Genomic DNA, 25,578 nt, shown 5'->3' on the forward strand with positions numbered 1-25,578 from the left:
GAGAGCCTGGAAAGCCACTGCCACTCAGTGTCGACAACACTGGGCTAGAAGGACCAATAATTTGACGCTGTATAAGGCAGGTTCCTGTTCCATTCTGTCAGGAGAGGCTGCAGTTCAGTGGTAGAGCACATGGTGTGTGTGCAGAAGGTGGTTCGATCCCCAGAATCTCCAGGTAGAGCTAGGAAAGAATCCTGCCTGAAACCCTGGAGAGCAGCTGCCAGTCAGTGTCGACAGTACTGGACTACATGGACCAATGATCAGACGTGGTATAAGGCATCTTCCAATGTTGCTTTCTGACTCCTCCTGGATGTGAATCAACAGCAGAGTCCTATTTGGCTACATCAGCTTAGTAGGGGAGAGTGGTGGACCAAAGGATAAGGGTCAGGGAAGGAGATTCAATGGGACAAACATCTAACTCAGCCTGCTTAGGATGGGAGTGATACTAAGGACTCTCAGTGCTCTTCTGTTTAGTAGTTGTGTCTTAGTCTCTTTGCATGATGTTCTAGCTGCCTTACTGAGATTTGTTTTATTGTATTCATTTTAATATTGTGTTCCCATCGTTGACGCACTCTGCCTTGAATGCCATGTGGCTAGAAAGGCAAACGGAGACATTCTAAAGTAATTGGGGAACAGTCATCTTCATCCCATTCCAGACTTCTGTCCATCACACAGACACAGAGAGCACACAGTGCTCGTAATACAAAGTTTATTGTCTATTTACAGAGTTCTTGGTCAGGCCAAGTTCAAAGCAGCCCCCTGGGATCTGATGAGAAAAATGGCAAAGGTTTGCAAGAAATATCATCAGCGAGGTTTGTTTCCTGCGTCCAAAAGCCACCACTTCCTGTTTGGCTGCCTGACAATGCCTCCAAAGAATGCCATTTGAGGATACTGGGTGCACCCTGTCTCCTAACCCCTACCAGAGGTATCAATTTGGTCTTTGTTCCCTTGGTGACTCCATGGCAGAGCTGCAAGGATCCCTTGGAATGGCACTGCTACCCAGATACTCTTAATCACTTCTTCTGGCTGAAGTGAACAAGCAAGAAGGCATGGCCAGATCCATTGGTCCTTTGATCCTTTCTGACCAAATTCATCACTCCCTTGATCCCTTCCCATCAATGTCCTCAGTCTTGGTCTCCTGCAGCTGCCTAGAGATATTGATCTTGGCCACCCGGCCTGCCACTTTCAGCCGAAGACGCTCCAAGAGGCACTGGGCTGCCTGAGTCAGCCTATGCTATTGGGGATAAGGCAGAAAAAAGGGTTAGCAAGAGAGCAGATTTTAATTTGAAAGTATTTGTGCCCTGCCGAGATCCACAAGGAAGTTTAACATACAGAAACATACAAACAGAACTAGAACCATCTAGTTTTTCAGCAAAAGTACTGAAATGATCAACAGAACTATCAGCTGGTTGACCTGCCATCCCCAAACGCCTTCTTGAAATAGCAAGGCTTCAGCTTGCCTTCCAAAACCCATTTGTGCAAAACCCACTGCATGCCACCTCTGAGAGGGCCCTGTCTCGTGTAGCTACTTATTGCCCATTAGATGGCTGTGGGGCATGGAGCAGGGCCTTGGAAGAAGTTGACTGATCATACGAGAAGGTTCCCATGGCCTGGCTGGGACCTACGACTCTGCTGCTCCCAGAACTGGACCTGCAGTGACCAAGATACCCAAATTCCCTTCTTTTCCCCATCTTCTCTTCCTGTCCCTTTTTTCCTTCTACATCATGTCTATTCAATTGGAGGCTTATTTTTTAAAAAGCTTGGATCGCATTGTCAGAAAGGTGCCGTGTAAGTTCAGTACAGTCAATAATTGAATATGGGAAGTGGTTTCCTTTTTGTGGAAAACGTAGAAAACAGGATGTGGGCTGGGGGTGAGAAAGCCCTGCCTTTGGGAGGGTGGGATGTTGGCAGCACACCATCTTCCCAGTGCAACAGCCTCTGTGAAACAAGTGCCCCAGGAATTGAAGGGCGCAGCGCCTGGAGCCAAACCCGCTCAGCATTCAAGCCCTGTTTCAAGCTTTTGTAACATGGCTTTGCTGAATGAAGGTTAGCATGTGGCTCCATAGAAGAGGGAAGTGGGAAAGAAGAGTGTCAGAAGCAAAACCTGGCAGCTGCAAGCAGATCATCTACACCTGAGCATCTGGGCTTTTCTCCAGCCTGTTGTGGTTACAGAATTAAAAATGATTAGAAGTTATTCTGGATAAGCTCTCTTTAATTTATTAGGTGTTTTCCAATAATGTTTATTCTGCCTGGATAGTGGGCTATGCAGAAGCTGAGTGGGGTGGGCAAATGGGTCCTTAGAGATATTATAGACCTCTTAAGACCTCTTTCCTGAATATTCAGCTTTAAAAAAATGTCAAGTATCTAGCCCTCTTACTTTCAGAGAAACAAGGAAACACTGTCCAGTCCATATTGTACCCAGCTGGCACAGGAAGAAATAAACCGGCTCCCAGCAGTGGTTTGGCCAATGAATGCAAATGTGTTGGAGTGTGTGTGTGTGTGTGTGTGTGTGTTTTAATTCAAACTGAATCTTTGAAATAACTTTGCTGAGGCCTATGGGGGTAGGGCTTGGTGAAACCGCCTTACACATCTCCCCTGGAAACAACCCCTCCCTTGCCGCACCACATTCGCACCTGGAGAATATGCAGCCCCTTCAGGCACACCACGGCCAGTTCGCACAGCCCATCACAGGTCAAGTCGACATATTCCATGGACAGCAGGGGGCTGGGGAAAGTGCGCTGCCAGAGCAGGCGAAAGTCCCCATCACGCTGGCTGAGGGACTGGAGTCCTGTGGCGTCTGAGATGTGAGCATTTGGGGCCTGGTACTTGTAGCACAACAGCTCCTAAGAAACCAAGGAAGGTCCTTTATGAGTCAGGCTACAATCAATAGGCCATACAAAAAGTCAGTGTGGCCTCCAATGCAGAGTCCCAGGCACGCCAGTTCCCTCTAAAAGCAAGTTTCTATCCCTCATGGTTGCAGAAGGGAAACACATAGACGCACAGAGAACTGTTGGCTGTTTCTGCTAAGAACGGGGAACACTGAGGGGGCAATCCTAGGCATGTTTAGACAGAAAACATCCTACAACTCCCAGCATGCCCCAGCATGGCTGGCTGGGGCATGCTGGGAGTTGTGGGACTTTTTTCTGTCTAAACATGCCTAGGATTGCGGCTTAAGGCCCCCTCTCTCTTAAACAAAGCTAGGATTTCAGGGGCATGCAGTGGGCTTGGGTACTCCTTTCTTCTCTGCCAAACATCTTCCTCTCCAGCCTTCCATCATTCATTGCAAGCAGAGTGACATCTGCTTCTGTGCTAGCCATGGTTAACACAAGCCAGACTCCTACTTTTCAAAATGTGGTTCCATGGGCAATCCTGGTTAGCATAAAGCATGGCTCCCTCTAATGCATACGAAACAGGGTCTTCTGGATAGCAGCCCTGCTGAATGTGCAACTCCCTTCCCAGGGAGGTTAGGTTGGCTCCCTCGCTATCAGGCAGCTGGCAAATACAATCCTGTTCTGCCAAGGCTTAAGGGATTTGATTTTAGAAGGTTCCCCTCTTTCATTGCAACGAATGCACTTCAGATCAGTTTGGTTTCGACTGGAATTGCTGTATTTGATTTTTTAAATGATTTTATTGTACATCGCCTCGAGCACTCAGTTGAGTGGAGGGGCGATTCAGAAACACATTAAGACCAACACAGATGTGCTATTCCGTGGGAGGGAGTGCAGAAAGTAGAGGCTGAAAGTGCACGACACAAATCCAGTTTAATGTTACACCTGCAGCAGGCCCAAACGGGGCGTGAACAAGCCTCCTGGTGTTGCCATGGGACTACTACAAGGAGCAGACACAAATGACTAGAGCTCTCACGTGGTGCAAAAGCGTATCGGCTTTCCCCCATGCACGACTGTCGCTTTTTCTTGGGATTCTTGGGACAGTTCTTTGAGCCCTCTTACTTTGAGCATCCATACACATGACTCACCTACCTTGGGTCTGAAATAATATAACCTAGCTAAAGCTGCATCATGCAACAGTTGGCTCCTCTGAGTTTGTCTGCACGCTCATAAGAGCACTCGGCGTTGATGATGCCATATTGCTTTGGTTTATTTAAAGAAAAAGGAAAAAGAAATCTGATTCAAGGGTTTCTTTAAATCGGGAGCCTTTCAGCCCAAGGGCCAAATTAAATTTCGGAGCTCTCGGAGACCACATTCCAGTGGTGGGTGTTGCCAAAAGCAAAATGGGATGAGGCCAAAATACCAGCATATTTGAGCTTAATGCTCTTACTGTCAGTAACTGAGCCTTAGGAGAGGGCACTTCAGCCACTTAGAATGGGGAAAAAACTGTGCAAAAGCCAGGAAATCAAACAATTGGCAATCAGGGAAAGGGGAACCCCCGAGGGCTGGAATGGGACCCCAGGAGGGCCAGATTTGGCCCACGGCCTGAGGTTCTACACCCCTGCTTTAAATGTAAGCCCCCAGGTTTCAGCCTCAGCACCTTGGGAAGCACCGCTGGAAGAGACTCCTGCCTGGATATAGGGACCATTGTTCCAACTCAGGTTAAGACAGTTCTCTCTCCATCCTACTTTTGAAAACCCAAGGCACAGGCTAGAACTTTTAAAAATATCCACAAAGAATATTTTAAGAGCTTGTTCTGTGAAAGATGCCAGAGAGAGCTGAATGGGAAGATAAGTGAGTCAGCAATATGCTGGAGCCAACCAGGTCAGTGTGAAGGTGAAGGCCACGCCACCTACCTGCCCGTATGTGCCAAGCAGGATCTCCGGCTCGCAGTCAAAGTTGACGTCTGTCACGAGGGCGCAGAGCACACTGTCGTACTGGTCACTCAGCGGCAAGACCAGCTGATCCTCAAGGCCATTCTGCAGCACATTTCTGAAAGGGGACAGGAAAGGGGGGAACAAAGAGACGTTGCCACGCCAAGCAAAGGGGAGTCCAACCAGGGTCTTCATAGGCCTCCTGTTCTACCTTCTCCACTCACCTGTAGACCACAGAGAGTTCAATAGTGCTGGTGACCAGGACACTGTAGCTCTGAGTGTGGCTGCCAGGGCTACCTGGGGGAGGAGAAGCAAATGGTTCAAACACAGTGATGGTGGAGCCCATGCCGGGATAAGAACGTAAGAAGAGCCCTGATGGATCAGACTGAGGGTCCATGTAGTCCAGCATTCTGTTCACACAGTGGCCAAGCACCTGTCGACCAGGAACCCACAAGCAGGGCATGAGTGCAGCAGCACCTCCCTACCCGTGTTCCTCAGCAACTGGTGCACATGGGCTCACCGCCTCTGGTACTGGAGGCAGCACATAGCCATCAAGACTAGTAGCTTTTGATAGCCTTTTCCTCCAGGAATTTGTCTAACCCCCTTTTAGAGCCATCCAAACTGGTAGCCATCACTACATCCTGTGGTAGTGAATTCCATAGTTTAACTATGAGCTGTGTGAAGAAGTAATTCCTTTTATCTGTTCTAGTATTTTGAGAGAGGGCGAAAAATGTCTCCCTATCCACATTCTCCACACCACGCATAATTTTGTAGACCTCTATCATGTCTCCCCTTACACTCCTTTTTTCCAAGATAAACAATCCCAGCTGTTGTAACCGTCTCTCACAAGGGAGATGCTCCAGCCCGTTGGTCATTTTAGTTGCCCTTTTCTGCACCTTTTCCAGCTCTACAATACCCTTTTTTAGGTGTGGTGACCAGAACTGGACACAGTATTCCAAGTGTGGTCACACCATAGATTTGTATAGAGGCAGTATGATGTTGGCAGTTCTGTTCTCAATCCCTTTTCTAGTTATGCCTAACATGGAGTTTGCCTTCTTCACAGTAGCTGCATACTGGGTTGGCATTGGGATGAGAGCTGGCTCTCCACTGCCATTGAGGCTTGAGGGAAAATGGGCTCTCAAGCCCATACCCCAGTTGTGAGGTTGCAGCCCCTCTCATTTCTTACCATTCGCAGCCGTGGCTCCAGAGAGGTCACCTGGGCGGAAGGCAGTTGGCAGGGCAAACACCAGAACTTTGGAGATGGGGCCGTCTTGCTGGATGCTCCAACTCTGGAGGACCACTTGCGGGGAGGGAAAGGGAGAGGGCATCAACCAATGCTGCAGCCTCTGAGCCTCCAGGAAAAGCACTCTCCTGCAGTTTGGCACTATCTGGCCTTTGCTAAAATCTGGGGCAGCCACACAGCTTGGTCCCCCCAAGAAGCTCAATCGAAGGCAGAGGAACCAGTTTTGTTTTCTGTTTAAACCTTACCTCGGCTGGCCGGTTCAACGTGGGCAACTCGGATGTAGCCACTCTGGCAGCCAAAGGCAGTGATGCGTTGCCCCAAGTTTGGAATGTTATACACATCCAGCCACAGCACACTGCAAAGGAGGAGACGTCAACCTTCCCTCTGCCCTCCCCATCACTTTTTCCTTGTGTGTCGTGGCTTTTTCAGTTGTGAGTCTGTGGGCAGGGACCGTCTCGTTTTAGTAATGATACGTAAGCCACTCAGGGAGCCTTTCTGGCTGAGGAGCAACATAAAAATACTTCAAATAAATAAAGTAATATATACATACGGGAAGTATCCTGGACAAGGTTGAAAGAGTGGAGGAGGAATGGGATGCAGGGGCTGTTTCTCGAGAGGTGTAGGTGTGGGGGGGTGCAATATGGGGAGCAGGGCTGGGCCTCTGCCTTAGAGCTTCTGCCAAGCCCACACAGAGACTTCGAGGTGCCACCTGCCCTCCCCACACCAGCTCCCTCCCCGGCCCGTTCTGCTCTCCACGGGTCCTGGCCTTAATGACCAGCCAGACCGCCTACTTGCTTGGCAGCTCCGTGAGCTCAGGAAAGAGGTCCTCCACTGGTTGCTCCTCGAACTGGTGTAGCTCTTCATTCTGGAAGGAGAGCGGACGCTGCTGTTACATCACGGTTCCCACCAGTTCACTGGGGAAACCAGAATCCCGGCTTGGGAGCTGCTGGTGCAACTCCAGTTCTTTGCCGCCACAGGGCAGGAGGAAAACCTTGGCTTTACGAATGCAACGAGGAAGGCTGCAGCGAGCCCCACGCTCACTCACCATGCACGCTCAGAATAGGGTGCTCTTTCCACAGAACCCAGAGCCCCGGCCAACAAATGGTCCAAGCTTTCCCCAGCCTGGTGCTCATGCTAGCTGGGAATGACGGGAGTTGCAGTCCAACACACCTGAAAGGAACCAGGTTGGGGAAGGCTTGGACTAGTCTCTCTCTCTCTCTTTTTTTTTTTTTTTTTAACAGGGGCTATATTTATTTTCAGCTTAGCAGAAGCTGAAAGGCCAGATGCACCGGTTCTGCCCACCAGGGTCACTCCGATGCCAGCAGGCAGAGGGCATTTCAGCCCATTCCTCCTCCTCCTCCTCCTCCTCACAGAATCATAGAATAGTAGGGTTGGAAGGGGTCTACAAGGCCATCGAGTCCAACCCCCTGCTCAATGCAGGAATCCAAGTCAGAGCATCCCTGACACGATGGCTGTCCAGCCTCATCTTGAAGGCCTCCAGTGTGGGAGAGCCCACTACCTCCCTAGGTAATTGGTGCCATTTCATATTGCTCTTACAGTCAGGCAGTTTTTCCTGATGTTCAGCCGGAATCTGGCTTCCTGTCACTTGAGCCCATTATTCCATGTCCTGCACTCTGGGATGATCAAGAAGAGATCCTGGCCTTCCTCTCTGTGACAAGCTTTCAAGTCCTTGAAGAGCGCTATCCTAGCTCCCCTCAGTCTTCTCTTCTCAAGGCCAAACATGCCCAGTTCTTTCAGTCTCTCTTCATAGGGCTTTGTTTCCAGTCCCCTGATCATCTTTGTTGCCCTCCTCTGAGCCCTCTCCAGTTTGTCTGCATCCTTCTTAAAATGTGGTGCCCAGAACTGAACACAGTACTCCAGATGAGGCTCTACCAGTGCTGAGTAGAGGGGAACTCTCCTCCATGAGACTTTGGCAGAGCCTTCTACCAATGAAGACTCAAGCTGCTCACCCCCACTTGCCTGTACCTTGGCTCAAGCCAGAGATCGAGTGGCAGAAGCACAAAGGGCTCTGCCAAAGCTTCTCTTGCTGTTCGCATCAAAGAAGAGAGGTTTAGAAGAGCCATTTTGCCTGTGGGCATGGTGGCTTGCCCAGGGAAAAAGCACAGAGGGGGAGCACACCTTGGGACTGGAGCATGTAAAGGAAGCCCTCGAGGACACAATTGGGTTAGGTCTGGTCCATGTTTTATCAAAGATAAATGAAGATGATGAAGGGACCCTCAAAGCAGAAAGGGTGAATTAAAACAATAAAAAGCTTACAAGGGGCACAGAGGGTAGTTATTGGGGCATAATAGAGATGAAACAGTGAATGAAAGGGGAAGCAAAATGATCAAGGGGCTGGCAAAACTCCATTATGAGGAAAGGTTACAATGTCTGGGAATGTTTAGCTTAGATACAAGGTGAGTACAGTGAAACAAGTTGGAGATGTATAACATTATGCATGATGTAGAGAAAGTGGATAGGGAGACATTTTTCTCCCTCCCATAATACTAGAACCCAATGGGGTTGTCCCATGAAGGTGAACAGATAAAAGGAAAGATTCCTGCATTGAGCAGGGAGTTGGACTCGATAGCCTTGTAGGCCCCTTCCAACCCTACTATCCTATGATTCTATGATTCTTCACACAGTGCACAATTAAACTCTGGAACTTGCTTTCACAAGATGTAGCGATAGCCACCAACCTGGACAGTTTTGAAAGGGGTTAGACAAATTCCTGGAGAAGGCTATCAATGGCTACTAGTCATGCTGGCTATATGCTACCTCCAGTATCAGAGGCAGGATGCCTATGTATACCAGTTGCTGGGGGAACCAGAAGTGTGTGATGGCTATTCCTTTCCTGTCCTGCTTGGGGGCTTCCCAGAGGCATCTGGTTGGCCTCTTTGCGAACAGAATGCAGGACTAGATGGGCCTTTGGCCTGATCCAGCAGGGCTCTTCTTATGTTCTTATAAGAGCCCAGAAAGGCAAAGTTCACCTGGTGATCTCACCTCTTTGTACAGGTGGATAGCAGGGTCATTGCCACTCAGAAGGAAGACCGTCTCTGGCTGGTCAGCAACCTGAACTCTGGAACAAGAGAAGCAGTATTCATCAATGCATATCTATATCTATATCTAGCTAATGGTCTGTCCGCAAAACGATCCCAATTTTGCAACCACACCAACAGAAAGCAAGATTGTGTGCTCAAACTAAGTTACGTAAATCCGGGCGCAATCCTATGCAAACGTAGACAGATAAAAACTCCTGCAAGTCCCAGCATGGCTGGCTGGAGCACGCTGGTAGTTATAGGACTTTTTTCTGTCTAAATATATGCAAGACTGTGCTCTCCATTCAGTGTGGACGCCTGCTGCAGGCAGCATCCTGCCTAACTCTTTGCTCCTCCCAATCAGGTTCTGCTCGGGGGCAGAGGGGGAGAGATAACCCTTCTGTGTTTCTGCAATTGATGTGATCAGATCATTCATCATTCCCAGTGCAGCAGAACTGCCTGCCCTCAAAGCAGCCAAGTCCAGTGCAGTGACTCATGCAGAGGATGGGCTCCTCTGAGGGCAGGTAATTCTTTCTCTTACGCACTGTGAAAGTCAGCCTTCTGGGATGCAAGAGGCAGGTGCGCCTCCAATCCTAATTCAGAAAAAAGCCTGTCTTGCCTGCCAGCCATTTGGGAAATGCAGGGATAATTAACATAGATGATGGCTGCTCACTTAAATGGTGTTAAAAGGGGGTGAGGCAAATTCACGTGTTTATGCCCGGCTATCCATCAAGATGGCTGTACAGCAGGGGCAGGCGGACGGTAGATCTCCGGATGTTTTGGACTTCAACTCCCAGAAGCCCCTGCCAGCATGGCCTTTGGTCAGGAATGCTGGGAGGTGAAATCCAACATTATGTGGAGATCAATTTTCTGCTCACCCCTGCTGTACAGGACCTCCAGGATCAGAGGCAGCATACCTCCAATTACTAGGTGCTGGGGAACAAGGAGGGCTATTGCCTTCTCGCCGTCCTTGTGGACTTCTTGGGAAATATCTGGTTGGCCACTGTGGGAAGTAGGATGCGGGACCTTTGATATGATTCAGAGGAGTCCTTATGTTTTAGGTGAGGACTGGCACGCAAGGCAATTGACTGGTCAAATATGATCAAATATGCCATGAAACTGAAGATGCTTCGAGAAATGAGCTGCTGGCAACTTAGCACAACTGCCTTCAAAAATGGTTGTTGTTTTTTAATACTTGCTGTTAGTTTGCTTTATTTCTATTTTAATTTATTTTTAAAACATTCCATAGCTGTAGCCTGACCTTGGTGCTCTAGGATAAATGCCAAAGAGAAGAACGGTTCAGCAAATTCATTTGCATCTACAGAAACGATACTTGATATTGGGGGTTTTTAAAGTTAGCTTTTATTACAATGTTTTAAAAGGTCAGTTTCATTGTTTCAAAAAACAGTGAGCTAATTTGTTTTGGAAGTATGTAAGCGGCAAACCTGAAGACGATTAGAGTACCATTTTCTTGGTGCTTTAACAAAGTTAATGCTTCAAAAAAAAAAACTTGAGCGATATTTGGCCAGTCAATTGATTGACAGTGCAATCCTGTGCATGTCTACTCAAAAGGATGCCCCACTGAGTTCAACAGGGCTTATTCCCAAATAACTGTGTAGAGGTTTGCAGCCTAAATCTTTTTTACTCTGTCAAATGCCCATCTCTAATGTGGAGTTCAGCTGCTCTCAGTACAGACATTTTGTCTATTAAAAAAAGAAAAGAAAAACACAGCACAGATTATATGAATATATCAGGGGTGGGTAGAAGAAAGATCCAGGTCTACTGGTAGATCTCTGAGTGTCTTTAAAGTAGATCAGCAAAGATTTCTGACTCCCAATAGTTAAACAACGGCACCAACAAAATTACACCCCCCCTTCCAAATTATACAGATGAAATGAAGAAAGTAGGGGGAGGGGAGTAACCAGGAGTGGATTTTTCTGTGGAAAGAGTCCATTCAGTGTGGATGCTCAAAACAAATTCCTGGGCTCAGAATTCCTGGCAGGGGCCATAGCTCAGTGCTGGAGCAGCTGCTTTGCATGCAGGTCTCAGGTTCGATACTCAGCACCTCCAGGTAGGGCAGGAAAAAGCTCCTACCTGAAACCCTGGAGAGCCATTGCTGCCAGTCAGTGTCAACAATACCGGGCTAGATGGACCCATGGTCTGACTCCCTATAAGGCAGCTTTCTAGGTTCCTAGAATTCTTTAATTCTAAGTGTATGTCTTTTGCATGAGGCTCCAGCTGGTGATTCCTGGGGTTCCAGTAAAAAAAAAAAAAAATAGATCCCATAAGCCTGCAGTCTGCCCACCTCTAACATAGGTTATTGGATCAACTTCAGCAGGTGAAGGGGGCAAATCTAGAAGGGCTGAAGTTTTACCAGGCTTTTGCTGAGAGACGAGAAAGGGTGAGCCAGATACGTACTCTGCATGATAAAGCTGGAAAGGGGTAAACTGCAACTCCAGGTTCAAGCAGCTCTCTGGAGAGAAGGGAAAGAAGACAAAGAAAAAACGCTCACTAAAATACAAGCAAGCAGGCCCTGTTCCCTAGCCAGAGCATGAGGGAACATGCTCCAACTGGATCGTGAACACATCCAGTAGGGAGAAAGTTCCTCAAATCAAAAGAAAGTCACTATTATCAAGGGTTGTGTGTTATCCAAATCAGAATTCGGCGATAAAAACAAGTGTTTTTGGAGACAGTAGTTTCTAGTCCACTTGACTGCAGAGAGGCACTAGCTTCAGAAGATTCTGTGTTGAAAATGCATGTTCTGGGCTTCCAGTGGCCAAGACTTGCAAAATGTAGCACAGCTAACTGGAGCACCCAATGGCTTTTAAACTTCCAGCTTCACACCCCTGAATATAGCAGCAGATGTTACTCTGCTCTTAGAAAATCCATATTCTGCACCAAGGAAAATGAAGTTCTACCCTCAGACTATTGCATTTGCAGAGATTTTCTAATTACTTTTGATATACTTTGCCTCAGAGGTTGATAGCCAGGGCTGGGAAAAGAGGAGATCAGAGAGATCATGGTTGGGAAGCGAAGACAGGCATTGAAGACTTACGTGCAATAGAATCTAGGTTATATTCCGAGCCTGGTTCATAGTCACAGTAAATGTTAAGAAAGGGGCTGGCTTTGTCTCCAGAATCCTATGGAGACGGGAAAGAAAAACAGGCAAGAAATGGTTCATTTCATAAGACAAGAGACTCTGTGGCAGAAACAGGAACACAAAGAAAAGCCCTACTAGATCAGAACAAAGGTCCATCTAGTTCAGCCTGCCCCAACCTGGCACCTTTCAGATGTGGTGGACTACAACCCTCATCAGCCCCAGCCAGCATGTCCAATAGTCAGGGGTGGTGGGAGTTGTAGTCTAACACATCTGGAGGGCAATCAAGTTGGGGAAGGCTGCCAAACACGCACCAGGACTAATAGATCCGCTCCCCTCCATGAATCTGTCTATCAGCAGCTAACTCTCTTTTGAAACCATCTAAATTAGTGGCTGTTGCCACATCCAGTGACAGCAAATAAACAAATGGTGCTGCGTGTAGAAGCCCTTTCTTCCTGTCTTTCCTGAATATACTGCAAAGCAGTTTCCATGACCACCCCTAAATCTAGCATTATGAAACAGGGAGAAAAACTTAATCATAAGGACTTGAGCAGGGGAGTCTATCGGTTGGATCTAGTCGTAGTCATACTTAGAGCAGGCCCACTGAAATCAATGGGACTTAACTTAGTCAAGACTAATTCCCATTCATTTCAATGGGTCTACTCTCAGTATGACTAAATCTGGATCCAACCTAGTGTTAATACGTAGGACTATTGGGGGGGAGGCATATTTTGCATCCAGCAGAATCCTCAAAACTAATGCTCCACTGCTTCAAGATAGTTTATTCCTAATCCTTTCTCTAGCAATGTGATCCTAAGCATATCTACACAGAAGAAAATTCTTCATCAATCAATGGGCCTTACTGTGGATGGATCTGTGTTTAATATTAATACATTTTAGAACACAAGTTACTTTCTCTTCTACGTTTATAGCACACTTTTCAACCGAGACTGAGTTGTTGGGAGGACTGAGGAGCTGGTTGATGATTAAAGTAATAAGTGGCATGCATGCACGCGCGTGCGCGCGCGCGCACACACACACACACACACACACACACAATACAATAAACCAAGTTCCCAATGCCCAAGTCAACAAACCAACATCTTAACTGCAAAGTTTGCAAGGTTTTCCAATTCACAGCATTGCAAAGTTTTCCAGTTCAAAAATATTCTGGAAAACCGAAAGCACCAATTGCACTGCATATGATGACGAAGGGGATAAGTCATTATTTACAACAAATATTTCAACAAGTGAAGAAAAACAAAGGGAAATCTATATAAGAACAAGTGGGTAAAATAATATTATTGAACACCCCCAGCATATCAACCACAAGAAACCTAGAAGATACTCATTCTGGCATACAGCCAGCTGCCACTCATGCCTTTCTTAAGAATCCATTCCACCAAGTTGCTAAGCAACAGCAGGAGGAGGGGGAGTAACTGGCGATGGTCAACTGGGTTGGAAAGATAAGGAGAGAGTAGGGGCTCTGAAGAAGGCTTCCGCTCCAGAGAAAATGAGAGAGCGCCAGCATTTTCGCTGCATAGAGTCTAGGTTCCTAATAAGAAGAGCCTTGCTGGATCAGACCAAGGGTCCATCTAGTCCAGCATTCTTTTCACACAGTGGCCAACCAGCTGCCTGCAGGAAACCCACAAACAGGACATGAGTGCAACAGCACCCTCCTGCCCAGGTTCCTCAGCAACTGGGGTACATAGGCATACTGCCTCTGGTACTGGAGGTAGCAGAAGCCATCAGGATTAATAGCCATTGATAACCTCCTCCTCCATGAATTTGTCCAATCCCCTTTTAAAGACATCCAACGTGGTGGCCATCACTACATCTTGTGGAAGTGAATTCCACTGTTCAACCATGCACAGTGTGAAGAAGTCCTTCCTTTTACTGAATCTCCTGGATCTCCCACCAATCAGCTTCATGGGACAACCCCATTGGGTTCTAGTATCATGAGAGAGGGAGAAAAATGTCTCCCTATCCACATTCTCCACACTGTGCATCATTTTGTACACCTCTATCACGCCTCCCTTTATTCGCCTTTTTTCCAAGCTAAAGAATCCCAGCTGTTGTAACCAGCTGTAATGGAGCTGGGAGAATCCACATGGGGGATGCTCTGCAGACATTGCTGAGGAAACCCGGTGGAAGTGACTCGGAAAGGCAGAGCTGCCGGTCCAGGACCCCACGACAGAAACAGACTGATGGAGAAGATTTCCTGTCTAGTGGTTCCAGGGGTTGAAGCACAACCTGCAGGGCGCCTGGGGACTGTAAGGGTGCTAATACAATTGCCATGGTTTGGGGAAGGGCTCAGTCACAGGGCCCCTGCTTTGCACACAGAAGGTCCCAGGTTGAACCCCCTGGCATCTCCAGTTGAAAGAATAAGGAAAGCGGGTGGTGGGAAAGAGCCTTCTCCACCTCAGACCCTGGCGCTAGATAGACAAGCTGTCTGTCTGTCTGTCTCTCGCACACGTGTGCAGCATGGAGGTCAAGAGTTTGCTGGAAAAGAAAGCATTCCAAACAGGAGCAGAGAAGGAAAGAACTTAAGCTCATGTGACAGAGAGTTTCACATCCTGGGAGCCACTACAGAAAAGGCCCTCTTGTGCATCCCAGATTGCGCCAGTCCGGAGCCTGGACCCTTTTTGTTGTGAGTTCCTGCTCCGGAAAAGCAGGCTATCTCCTTCTTCATCTTCCACCAAAATGTGAATACTCTTAAAAGCATATCGCTGATTGTTTCCTGTCTTTTAAAATTATGCTGCTGCTGCCTTCTTAGCTGTGATATCACGGTCGGAGTCAGTATAAAGCAGTTTCATATGTACTATTGTATTAGGGGGTCATATGTTTGATTTTGATTGATGTGAATGGAAGCCAATCAGTAAAATTATGACTTCTGCTGAGTGGAGCCTCCTGGCTACATAAGATGGATCAACTTTAGCAGTCATATGGCTTTTAATAAGCCTATTTTATTGGTAGTCGGCGTTCAGTGGCAAAACAGTTATTCAAAAACAGACAAAATGCAGCACTGATGCCAACTATCTTCCCTCCCAGAAGTCAAATCAACCCCTTTTACATGATTACATTTAATCATAACTACAAGAGCTACTTAGCAGATCTTATAAAAATTTCCTGCGATGAGGACTCCAACTCTATACAGATTTCAATGGATGCCCTCTGCAGCCTTAAATTATAGTTCCAGGGAGGTTAGTAATAAAGTACCTAAAATCGTCAGACATTGTACAAACATTAGAAACAACAGTCGCTGCCTTCAGGCTTACAATTTCAAGATAAAGTCATAACCCATTCAACTGGGGAAAGCTAGGATAGATAGCAATCAAGATAGACCAACATATGGATCTCTTTCTCCCCAGGCAGAGGGGCCAGTCACTGATGAGGGAGGGAAGGGTCTGGGTGAGTTGGAACAGGCAAGCCAATGGGAATTCCAAATGATTTGAGGTATATATATATATATGGGGCATGATTCAATAGAAAATTTACCCCACTACTCATTGTGTTGTCCAGTTTACAAGGGAATTAAGACACAGATCTTTAGAACTTCTTGCCAGCACTGCTCTCTGAACAAATCAAGGAGAAAAAATGAATTTCTGCTAGCCAACAGCAACAGATATGAAAAGGTGGCTTGATTTGCCATAGGAATAGAAGATGTACATCAAAGGGTATTTTTCCTGTGCATGTGGTGGAGTGTTTTATTAGTCATTAATTGTATAGATGTTGCCAACCTGCATCCCGTTTATCAGTTCAAGGTTCTTGTCTATATATGATGTACCTATGTAAATACGGTTCTTGGACTTTATTTTGCATTGATATTTAATATGGCTTATGACCAAACAAAATGTACTTACATTATGATTTATGAAGAAGGGGAAAAGGGACGTCATTTTTCAATGAACCAATTAGGGCCAGATGAGTTACACCCTAGGACAGCCTTCCCCAACCTGGTGCCCTCCAGATGTGTTCCCAACATCCCCCAGCCAGTACAGATGCTGAAAAAGCTTGCAGGTGTTATTTCTGAGCTGCTGGCTGCAATCTCTGAGAATTCTTGAAGAACAGGTGAGGTGCCAGAAAACCAGAGCCTGGCAAATGTTGTCCGCACCATCTTCAGAAAGTGGGGGTCAGTGGATCCGGGAAACTACAGACCACTTAGCCTGACATCGGTATCGGTTACAATTCTAGAACAGATTAAGCTGTCAGTCTGTGAGAATCTGGAAAATAATACAGTGATAACAAGGAGCCAGCATGGGTTTACCAAGAATAAGTCATGCCAGACCAAGCTTATCTGTTCTGATAAAGTTAACAAATCTGGTTGGTCATGGGAACAGCATAGACATAGCTTATCTTGATTTCAGCAAAACCTTTGACAAGGTTTCCCATTGTATCCTTGTTAACAAGATGACAAAATGTAGGTTGGACACTACTACTGTTAATTGGATCCATAGCTGGTTAAGCAACCAAACCAACAAAAACTCATTAATGGCTCTGTGTCAACCTGGAGAGAGGTCGCAAGCAGAGTGCTACAGGGACCAGTCCAAGGCCCTGTGCCATTCATCATTTTTATAAATGACTTGGATGAGGATGGAGAGAGCATGCTTATCAAATCAGCAGATGGCACAAAGCTGGGAAGGATAAGTAATACCAAAGAAGACAGAATCAAGATTCAAAAGTATCTGGACAGGCTGGGACACTGGACAAAAACTAGCAAGATGAAATTCAAGAGAGATAAATGTAAAGTCCAAAAAAGGTCCAAAAAAAGTCAAAGAAACAAGTACACAACTGGGGAGATTTGGTTTGGCAGCAGAACATAAAAAAGGAACCTAGATGTCTTAGTGGATCACAAGCTGAATATGAGCTTTCAATGTAGTTGCTAAAAGGCTAATGCAATCTTAGACTGCCTAAGTAGAAGCATACGGTCCAGATCATGAAAAATAACAGTTCTGCTGCATTCTGCGGTGGTCAGGCTGCATTTGGAGTAGTGTGTCCAGTTCTGGAGGCCCCATTTTAAGAAGGACATTGACAAGTTTGAGCATGTCCAGAAAAGAGCAACCAGAATGATGAGGGGTCTGGAAACCAAGTCCTATGAGGAAGAGTTGAAAAAGATACATATGTTAAACCTGGAGAAGAAAGGATTAAGGGGAGACATGATAGCAGTCTTCAAATTTCTGAAAGGCTGTCATGCAGAAGATGGAGCAGATTTGTTCTCCGTTGCTCCAGAGAGGAGGACTAAAATAGATATTGTAGGGAAGCAGATTTTGGCTAAACATTAGGAGAAACTTCCTAACAGCAACAGCTGTTTGGCAGTAGAACAGACCGCCTCGTGACTTGGTGGGTTCTTCTTCACCGAGGAATTCACTACCACAGGATGTAGTGATGGTCACCAATTTGGATGGCTTTAAAAGGGGCTTAGACAAATTCCTGGGGAAAAAGGCTATCAATGGCTACTAGCCTTGATGGCTATGTGCTAACTCCAGTACGAGAGGCTGTGAGCCTATGTGCGCCAGTTGCTGGGGAACATGGGTGGGAGGGTGCTGTTGCACTCATGTCCTGCTTGTGGGTTCCTGGTTGACAGCTGGTTGGCCACTGTGTGAACAGAATGGTGGACTAGATGGACCCTTGGTCTGATTCAGCAGGGCTCTTCTTAGGTTCTTATGTATTTAAGCAGAGGCTAGACAGCTATCTGTCAGGGCTGCTGTAGTTGCACCCTTACTTTGAGTAGGGAGTTGGATTAAATGACCTCTAAGGTCTCTTTCCAACTCTATGATTAATTAGCAATACACTGAACTTCAAACATTATTGCTGATTATTTTGTATCAAAACCTTGCTTGATTCCCCCATCCAGTTATAAATAAACCCAATTTGATTTTTGTGTTATTTTGTCCCCCAATTTTGTGTTGAACTTCAGTTTGAAGCTATTCCTCCCCACAAAAATTGGCTCCACTGGGGGGGGGGGGGGAGATGCTTTCCTTGGAGGGAAAAAGAAGGGTGGCACTACAAGACAGAAGGAACAAATTTGGAAATGGAGAGAAGAAAAGTGGTGTGGAGAAAGGGGATTTATTTATTTATTTTTACAAAATACACAAATCCTTAGGGAAATTATGAAGGGAAAAGCTGCATTTCCTAATCTTTCCCCCATCCCTCTTTTCAAGGGGGTTGACATATTAATCATTAACCTGCATCAAAGCTCCCCTCCCACTTCCAGTAATGACCAGTTTATTTCTTCCTTGTCTGCACAACCTCCTTATTCTCTTCTTTGTGGCCCAGCCCTATGACCCTATACTGACATAACCTACAGCTGAGTTCAGGTCAGTGAAAACCAGCTGCTTCATAAAAAGGATCGTGGCTCCTGCTTTGCATGCAGAAGATCTCAAGTTCAATCCCTGGCATCTCTCAGTAGTACTGGGAAAGACCCCTGCCTGAAACCCTGAACAGCAGCTGCCAGTCAGTGCAAGCAATACTGAGTTAGATAAACCAATGGCAGTTCCAGATTTTCCTAACCCCAAATCTAGGGATTTAAGAGTTTGGATTAACTGAACCTGTAGCAAGTAGCCTCAGGTAGCAGGGTGTGTGGGACATTTTATTACCCATGAAGCAAAAGGCTGTGTAAGTTGGAATGCTAAGGGGGGGGGGGGATTTTGCACAGCATGTTGACTGAAACAAGTGGCTTAATATATGCCTCATCTTCATCCTCCAAGATGAAGGAAGTCCTCTGAATAAGTTGAGCAAGTTTACCTGTGCCATCAGAAGCCTCTGCCTATGTGCCTGCACCGTTTCATAAGGAAGGAACCCTGTGACCTGGATGCCCCAGACCAGCCTTCTGCAACCAAATGCCCTCCTGGTATAGCATTGGACTACAACTCTCAGCATTCCAGACCATTGGCCATGCTGGCTGGAGTTGATGGGAGTTGAAGTCCAAACATCTGGAGGGAAGCAGGTTGATGAAGGCTGCCCTAGACCTTGAGGACATAGTCTTTTTCAACAAGTCTTGCTTCCAAGAAAATATGCTTACAATCAGGTTATAACTGAACTGTTGTTTATAGTCCTGAACACATTCATCCTCAGAACAATCCTGAGCAGCAGGCCACCGTCATGCTCGTTTTATAGCTGTGCTTGTGAAGAACCGAACACGCAGGTTACAAATTGGAAAACTTATGAAAATGGCATACCTTAATAAAGGTAATCCCCACCACCAGGCCCCTTTTGGGAGGCGACTTGTTGAAAGTGTCAATAGACACGATCTCAGCATCCACTGAAAAGGAAAGAGACATACATCAGCAATTGCCTTTGAGATTAAATGGCTTACAATACAGCTGTACTACTAAACAATGATAACAAAAAGAACAGCTGCTCCCATTGCAGACAGCTGACAGTAATATTTCTTGATCTCTTTCAGGCTAGAGGTCAGGTGTCTTGCTCCCTTGGAGCCCACTTCACACATTGCATTTTTTAGGAATTCACCAAAGATATTTGAAGAATACACTGAAAAGTATAAGGCATGAATGTGAAAGATGCATTGTGAACATGAGCATCCTATGGGTGTACGTGTCAAAGAGCAAGGACTGCTGGACTCCACTGCAGACACTGGTACGTCCTGCATAATATATGAAACAGCCCTTAGCCAATTGTTAAGTCCAATGCAATTGTAGACACCAGAAGGAAAAGTCTAACCAGTTGGGCCAAGAAAAAGGGAATGACTTATCTCAGTATCTTGCATCCACCATACAGCAAACTTCCCCAACCTGGTGCGCTCTAGATATGTTGGACTACAACTCCCAGCATTCAGATGGGGAGTGCAGGGAGTTGTAGTCCAACACATTTGGAGGGCAGCAGGTTGAGGAAGGCCACACAAGATCAATGACACACCATTTTGGAAGTACATTTGTGGGGTTGGGATCGGGGAGGAAGACCAGGATCCTGGTTCCCAGCCCTCTGTTCTAGCCCACAGACTCTACCACCACCAGTCCCAAAATTAAGAATAGACCCCAACTCTCCCTATCCCAACCATTACTCCCAGTCCATTTCCGGGCCCAGTTCAAATGCTAGTATTAACATTCAAAGCCCTAAATGGCTTGGGGCCAGATTACCTGAAGGGTCGTCTCCACCTGTATATACCTCCCCGGACCCTAAGATCGTCCTCAGCAGCCCTTCCACAGAAAGGATATGAGGTGGATGGCTATTAAGAAGAGGGCGTTTTCTGCTGTGGCACTTGGCAGAAAGGCTCGCCTGGCACCTACATTGTGCTCTTTGGGATGCCGGGTGAAGACCTTTTTATTTTCCCAGGCATTTTAGTTTTTCAGTTTCCGTATAAAAATCGGCACTGTATTTTAGATGTTTGCGCCGCTGCTAGACTCATTCTTCTTATTTTATACTGCAGCCTCAAACTTGCTGCCTGTTACTGTGCTGCATTTTATGGCTTTCACTGTTGTGATCCGTCGGCTATTGGGCGGCTTAGAGCGCAGTCCTATGCACATTTAGACAGAAAAAAGGCCTACAACTCCCCCCAGCACGCCCCAGCCGTGGAGTCGCGGGCCTTTTTTCTGTCCGAACATGCATAGGCCTGCGCGCCTTAGAAACGTAATAAATAGGCGAACACATTACCCGGGATATAGGTGAACTGCAGCTCTCTGGCCACGGGGCGCAGCTTCTGCCGCAGGTCTTGGTAGCGGAAATAAATCACCTTCCCCTTCAAGGTGGCAGCCAGAAGCCCCCCCGGGCCGTCCTTGCACAGCCAGCCCAGCCGGGAGGCCCCTTCCGGGCCAGCAGGCACAGGGGCCCCCAGCCCCACTCCGGGCCCAGTTGCGGCTTCCGGGCCCCACCGGGCAGCCCCCGAAGCAGCTCCGAGGAGGCCCTTGGAGACCCGCAGCGGCTGCCCGCCCCCCTCTGGCGCCCCCCGCTTCGGCGCCCCCGCTTCCTCCTGCCCCAGCCCCGCCCCCGAGGGGCCCTCTTGCCCTGGCCCGCGCCCGGCCGCCCCCGGCAGCGCCGCCAGCCCGTAGACGTTGCTTTGGGAGGAGAAGCGGGTGAAGCTGTCCTCCATGAACGGGCAGCCCCGCGTAGGCTCCATCCCGGCTCAGGCACCGCCACGGGCAGCCCTGTCCGCCTTTCCCTCTCGCGCGCCCCCATTGGCTAAAAGGGGGGCTCCCGCTCCTCGCGGCGCGCCGCGCATGATGGCGTCGCGGGCATGCGGCGTTTCGCCCCGCCCGCGCCCAATTCCAAAATGGCCGCCCTGGGCTCCTGAGCCGTCGGCGCTTGCTCTCGGGTGACGTCAGGGCTATGACGCAACAACGTAGGTCTGATCTTTAAAAAAAAATCAGGCTCAAGCAAACAAATTGCCCCGAGTAGCGAGAGAGTCAGAAATGCAGCTAACCAAGCTCAGAGGGGTTTGTTTTTTTTGGAAAAAAAAATACACATAAAAACAGCAGGAGCCTTGTTACAGGTGGGCTACTTTTGTTGGGTTTCACGGGGCAGGCTTTCACCATATGCAATGCAATGTATTATTAATCTTGCAAGCCGCCTTGAGGGCCGCACATCCTCTAACTCAAGACTTTTCCCACCTGGAACCCTCCAGATGTGTTGGACTACATCTCCCAGAATCTCCCAGCCAGCTAAGCTTTTCTAGCCAGGTTGGAAAAGGCAGCACTAACTAAATACTTTCCAGAGGAGCAGCCATGTGCCACAACTCTTTTTTAAAAACTAAAGACTGGATCTGCTCTGTGTTTCTCTCTTTATAATCGTTAAATGTACGTTTTTATTGGCAGCATCTTGACAGCCCTTGACACCGCAGCAGTCCCTATTTCATGGGCCAGCCCTTCTCTGCTACTACACTGCTATGCCTCCATTTCACCTTTTCAGAAGAAATCAGTCTGAGTTCAAGGGGACTTGCTCCAAAATAAGCCACATTACATACATTGAAGCTTTAACATAATTCGCATTCCTTCCACGCTTTTCATTTCATTTGCTTTTTACCTCACTGCTTTCAATTACCCCTCCCCAACCACATGCAGGTGTGTTATATTTATGATTAACAAATTAAAACAACATTGCTGGGGACACAAACTCAAAGATAGCAAAAGTTTGTACACATTTTTGGTCCCCCCAAAAGACTCCTTGTTTTTATTGCAACAGACTCTTCTCTGGAATTTATCCAAGAATGTGAAACAAACACTGTCTCCTCTTTTACCAAAGGCTGCAATCCTTTGCACACTTACCTACTAGTAAATATGAACAGGATCAGTCAACCATTCAATCTATTGAACATTCTTCAGTGTTTGTTTTTGGTTGGACAGTTATAACTAACAGACTCTGGCCAGTTCAGGGCAAGCTACTGTAGGATAAACAAATTTAGTATACAATGTGTAATGGGGCTGGGGGTACACAAGCAGTGCATGTAGGTGGGAGGATGTTACAAGAGCATGCTGGAAGGTATTAAATGAGTCCCCATTCTGTTTCCCACACTGGATAAGATTAGGACATTTTAACACAAATGCAGGATTGATTTGTTTTTGCCAAGTTTTCTTGTTGCTTAGCAGATCCCACCCACTCAATTCCAATCCTTAAATAGCACCCTCAGATTCTACACAGAACTATTGATAAAGCACTAGCTGATCTCATTCAGCTAGCCATTTTCATATCATTCGAAAAAGCCAATGGCCTTTCTAAAATTGAGCAAGTATTGTATGGCTTTCAATATGTCAGTCTGTGGAATTTCTCTGGAGAGAAGAGTCATGCAATGGGCAGGGAGAACTCTGGGTGAGAAAAATGGTAACCCAGAAAACATTCGCACAAAACTCAGAGTTAACAGCTCAAGGAAGGGAACACAAATTACTGAAATACCAAGTCTTCAAAGCCACCATCTAATTCCCCACCTCTTCTCACTATATGGCATTATGACTCCATGTCTAAAACGTTTGAGACTGCAGCTCTGGCAACCTCCTATGAAGACATCTTCCAAAACCATTGCTCAAGGTAACTAGAGCCTTAAAAATGTGGCATCATATCTAGTTTAGACAGAGAGAACTTGGGAGTTCTCCATGCAGGGTCATTAGTCTAGATTCAGAGATACAGTTGGCTTGACATCTTCATGGGCTGCAGGCTTTTAAATGCTTAATTGGCACAGTACCTTATATCTTTCATTGATTAAAAATTGTCCTAACATAATGCAGCCTTCCCCCAACCTAGCACCCTTCAGATGTGTTGGACTACAGCACCCAGCACCCCCAGCCAGCATTGCCCATGCTGGCTGATGAGAGCTGTAGGGCACCAAAGTATGACACATCCGGAGGGCACCAGACTGGTAGAAGTATGAAATAATGAGTAGGGTTAATTGGTGAAGGCCCAATTCCCATCCAGACTGCACATCTGCACCTGTCCCAAGTTAAAAAGACTCTTAAATGGGAAAGAACATTTAACAAAGGCTAGCAGACAGCCCCTCAAGTTTTTGGCTGCATTACAAGCACAATTATGTAAATTTGCAGTCTCATGCAACCTTCTAATAGCAAGTTCCAAATGCTAAACTTTGGCACTATCCTGAACAGGTGTTGAACATGAAGCAGGAAAACTCAGCCTGTCTCAGCATTGAATTTAAGGACTAGCATGAACAGGTGGATGATTTGAAAAATGTAGCAGACTCTGAGATTTTATTAGTACATCACTTTGTACTACCAATTGTGTATTGACTAACCCAGTACTTCTAATACATTCACCACAGCATGTTTTTCATTTGTTATTAGCCAACATTCCCACCCCACTCCCATTGTCTATCTTGTTTTTCAGTTTAAACTTCTTGCAGCTTTTCTTCCAAGCAATGACAGCCACAGAGACCTCTCAGCTGAAACGTATGTTCAGTATTATTTAAATCTGAATCTTCCACCATATTGAGGGACTTGGGCTTGTTTTAAAAGGACTTTGTCAGTAGTATGTATGTTACCAGTTGTTCCCTGTCACAGTATTCCCTACTCCCCATTTGATTGGGGAGGGGAGGAAGGGGGAGATGGCATTTTTTCCTAACAGTTAGTAACCTTTTCTGAGAACTACCCTCTTCCTTCCAGGCACTCAAAAAAAGGCACCTTAACCTTTTGCAGCATGCTAAAACTATATTTGTTTCTTCAAAAAGCCAGTTAACCAAGTTGGCTCACAGGTTTCCAGTTACAGGTATGCTCAACTGACATGTTGCCTGATTGACACAGTTGTACATTAACGGCACAGCATCAGAAGCAGCAGTAACATGAAAACAAGGCTAAACTCTACCCATGATCATGAAAAATTGATTCACCGAGGAAAGAATGAGATTGTTTTGAGTCTAACTCACTGCAGTAGCCAAAAGCCTAGCACTACAAAATGATAATCCCATTCTTTCCCTCCAGATATGTTGGCCTACAACTTCTATCAGCCCTCACCATTAGCTATGCTGGCTAGGGCTAATGGATGTTGCAAAACATCCATTAGCCAAAACATTTAGAGGCCAAAACATTTGGAGGGCCACACGTTACCCACCCCTGCCCTAGAAGTAACCATGTCTAGTAGAAAGCAGATCACACCAATTCCCTAAGCAAACAAATTTCTGTTCTCTTGGGCATATAGGAAGGATTGCAGCTTTGCTGCATGTGGGACCCCCTCCTTTGTTATGCTAGCCCAGATTTCTCCAGTTTCTTCATGCCTTTCATCCTATAACATGTATGCCAAACCTTTAAGACCCTCTTCTCTTCTGCATCTATAGTTCGTACTGTTAACATGGCTCAGAGAGGTCATAAAACTCATCAGGAGGATATCCCAGAACAGGCTACTCTCCCCACAGGCAGGGCCATACAAACAAGAATTTCCAATCCTGCCTGCTCTGTTGCAATAGGTATGACGGTGGAGCTCCTATTGCATCATCATTGGCCAAGAGGAACATGATAAAATTAAATGGCATTTGCTTTTTTGCAAGGCTCCAGCCAAGTGACATGAACAGAGCTAATTGGATTTTGAAAGCATGCCTTGTGTCTTGATAGCTGAGCTTGAGTACAGGAATAAAAAGCTCTTCATAAGACCCAAATTTGTTTGGGCTTCACAAGGACATGCCAATATTGTTAGTTTAGATTTTATACATGTACTGATTTCTTCTGTCTGAACTAATGAGGAATAGCTTGTGTTAGCTTTGGAACAAAGACCTCATACCTAAAGCTGTCCTCTTAATCCAAATGGCACCTCTGTGGAATTGCAAGGGGTACATGTAATTGCTTAACAGTCAAACATCTGTTGATCTTCAGTTGTCTAATGCCCTACATTTTGGATGCAGCACCAACAACCTGTTATCTAATCAGTTTGGTTCTCTACAGTCCTAAAGGAGAGCTCTGATATTGTCTAGGAATCCACCTAGTTCTTATTCCCCACAGGCCATCACATGGTGTTTTGCCTTTGCTTCAGCACAAGAGACACGCCGTAGGACAGGCTT

At 46.5% G+C, this 25,578-nt stretch overlaps 1 protein-coding gene across 1 annotated transcript; it reads right to left on the reverse strand.

Moving 5' to 3' along the window:
* Positions 1-693: 693 nt before the first annotated feature.
* KPTN (kaptin, actin binding protein) lies at positions 694-24,229 on the reverse strand. Its single transcript, XM_084814906.1, has 12 exons — positions 20,748-24,229; positions 19,316-19,398; positions 12,096-12,180; positions 11,459-11,513; positions 9,006-9,081; positions 6,794-6,867; positions 6,248-6,357; positions 5,946-6,059; positions 4,984-5,056; positions 4,742-4,877; positions 2,631-2,840; positions 694-1,231 (listed from the first exon to the last, which is right to left on the reverse strand). Exons 1-12 carry the CDS (start codon positions 21,208-21,210, stop codon positions 1,091-1,093), a joined length of 1,620 nt encoding a protein of 539 aa, XP_084671032.1. The 5' UTR covers positions 21,211-24,229; the 3' UTR covers positions 694-1,090.
* Positions 24,230-25,578: the final 1,349 nt, after the last annotated feature.

This window comes from Heloderma suspectum, chromosome 10, assembly GCF_057233095.1.
Source record: "Heloderma suspectum isolate Gila_16-S chromosome 10, 16-S_ref, whole genome shotgun sequence".
Taxonomy (NCBI): Eukaryota; Metazoa; Chordata; class Lepidosauria; order Squamata; family Helodermatidae; genus Heloderma; species Heloderma suspectum.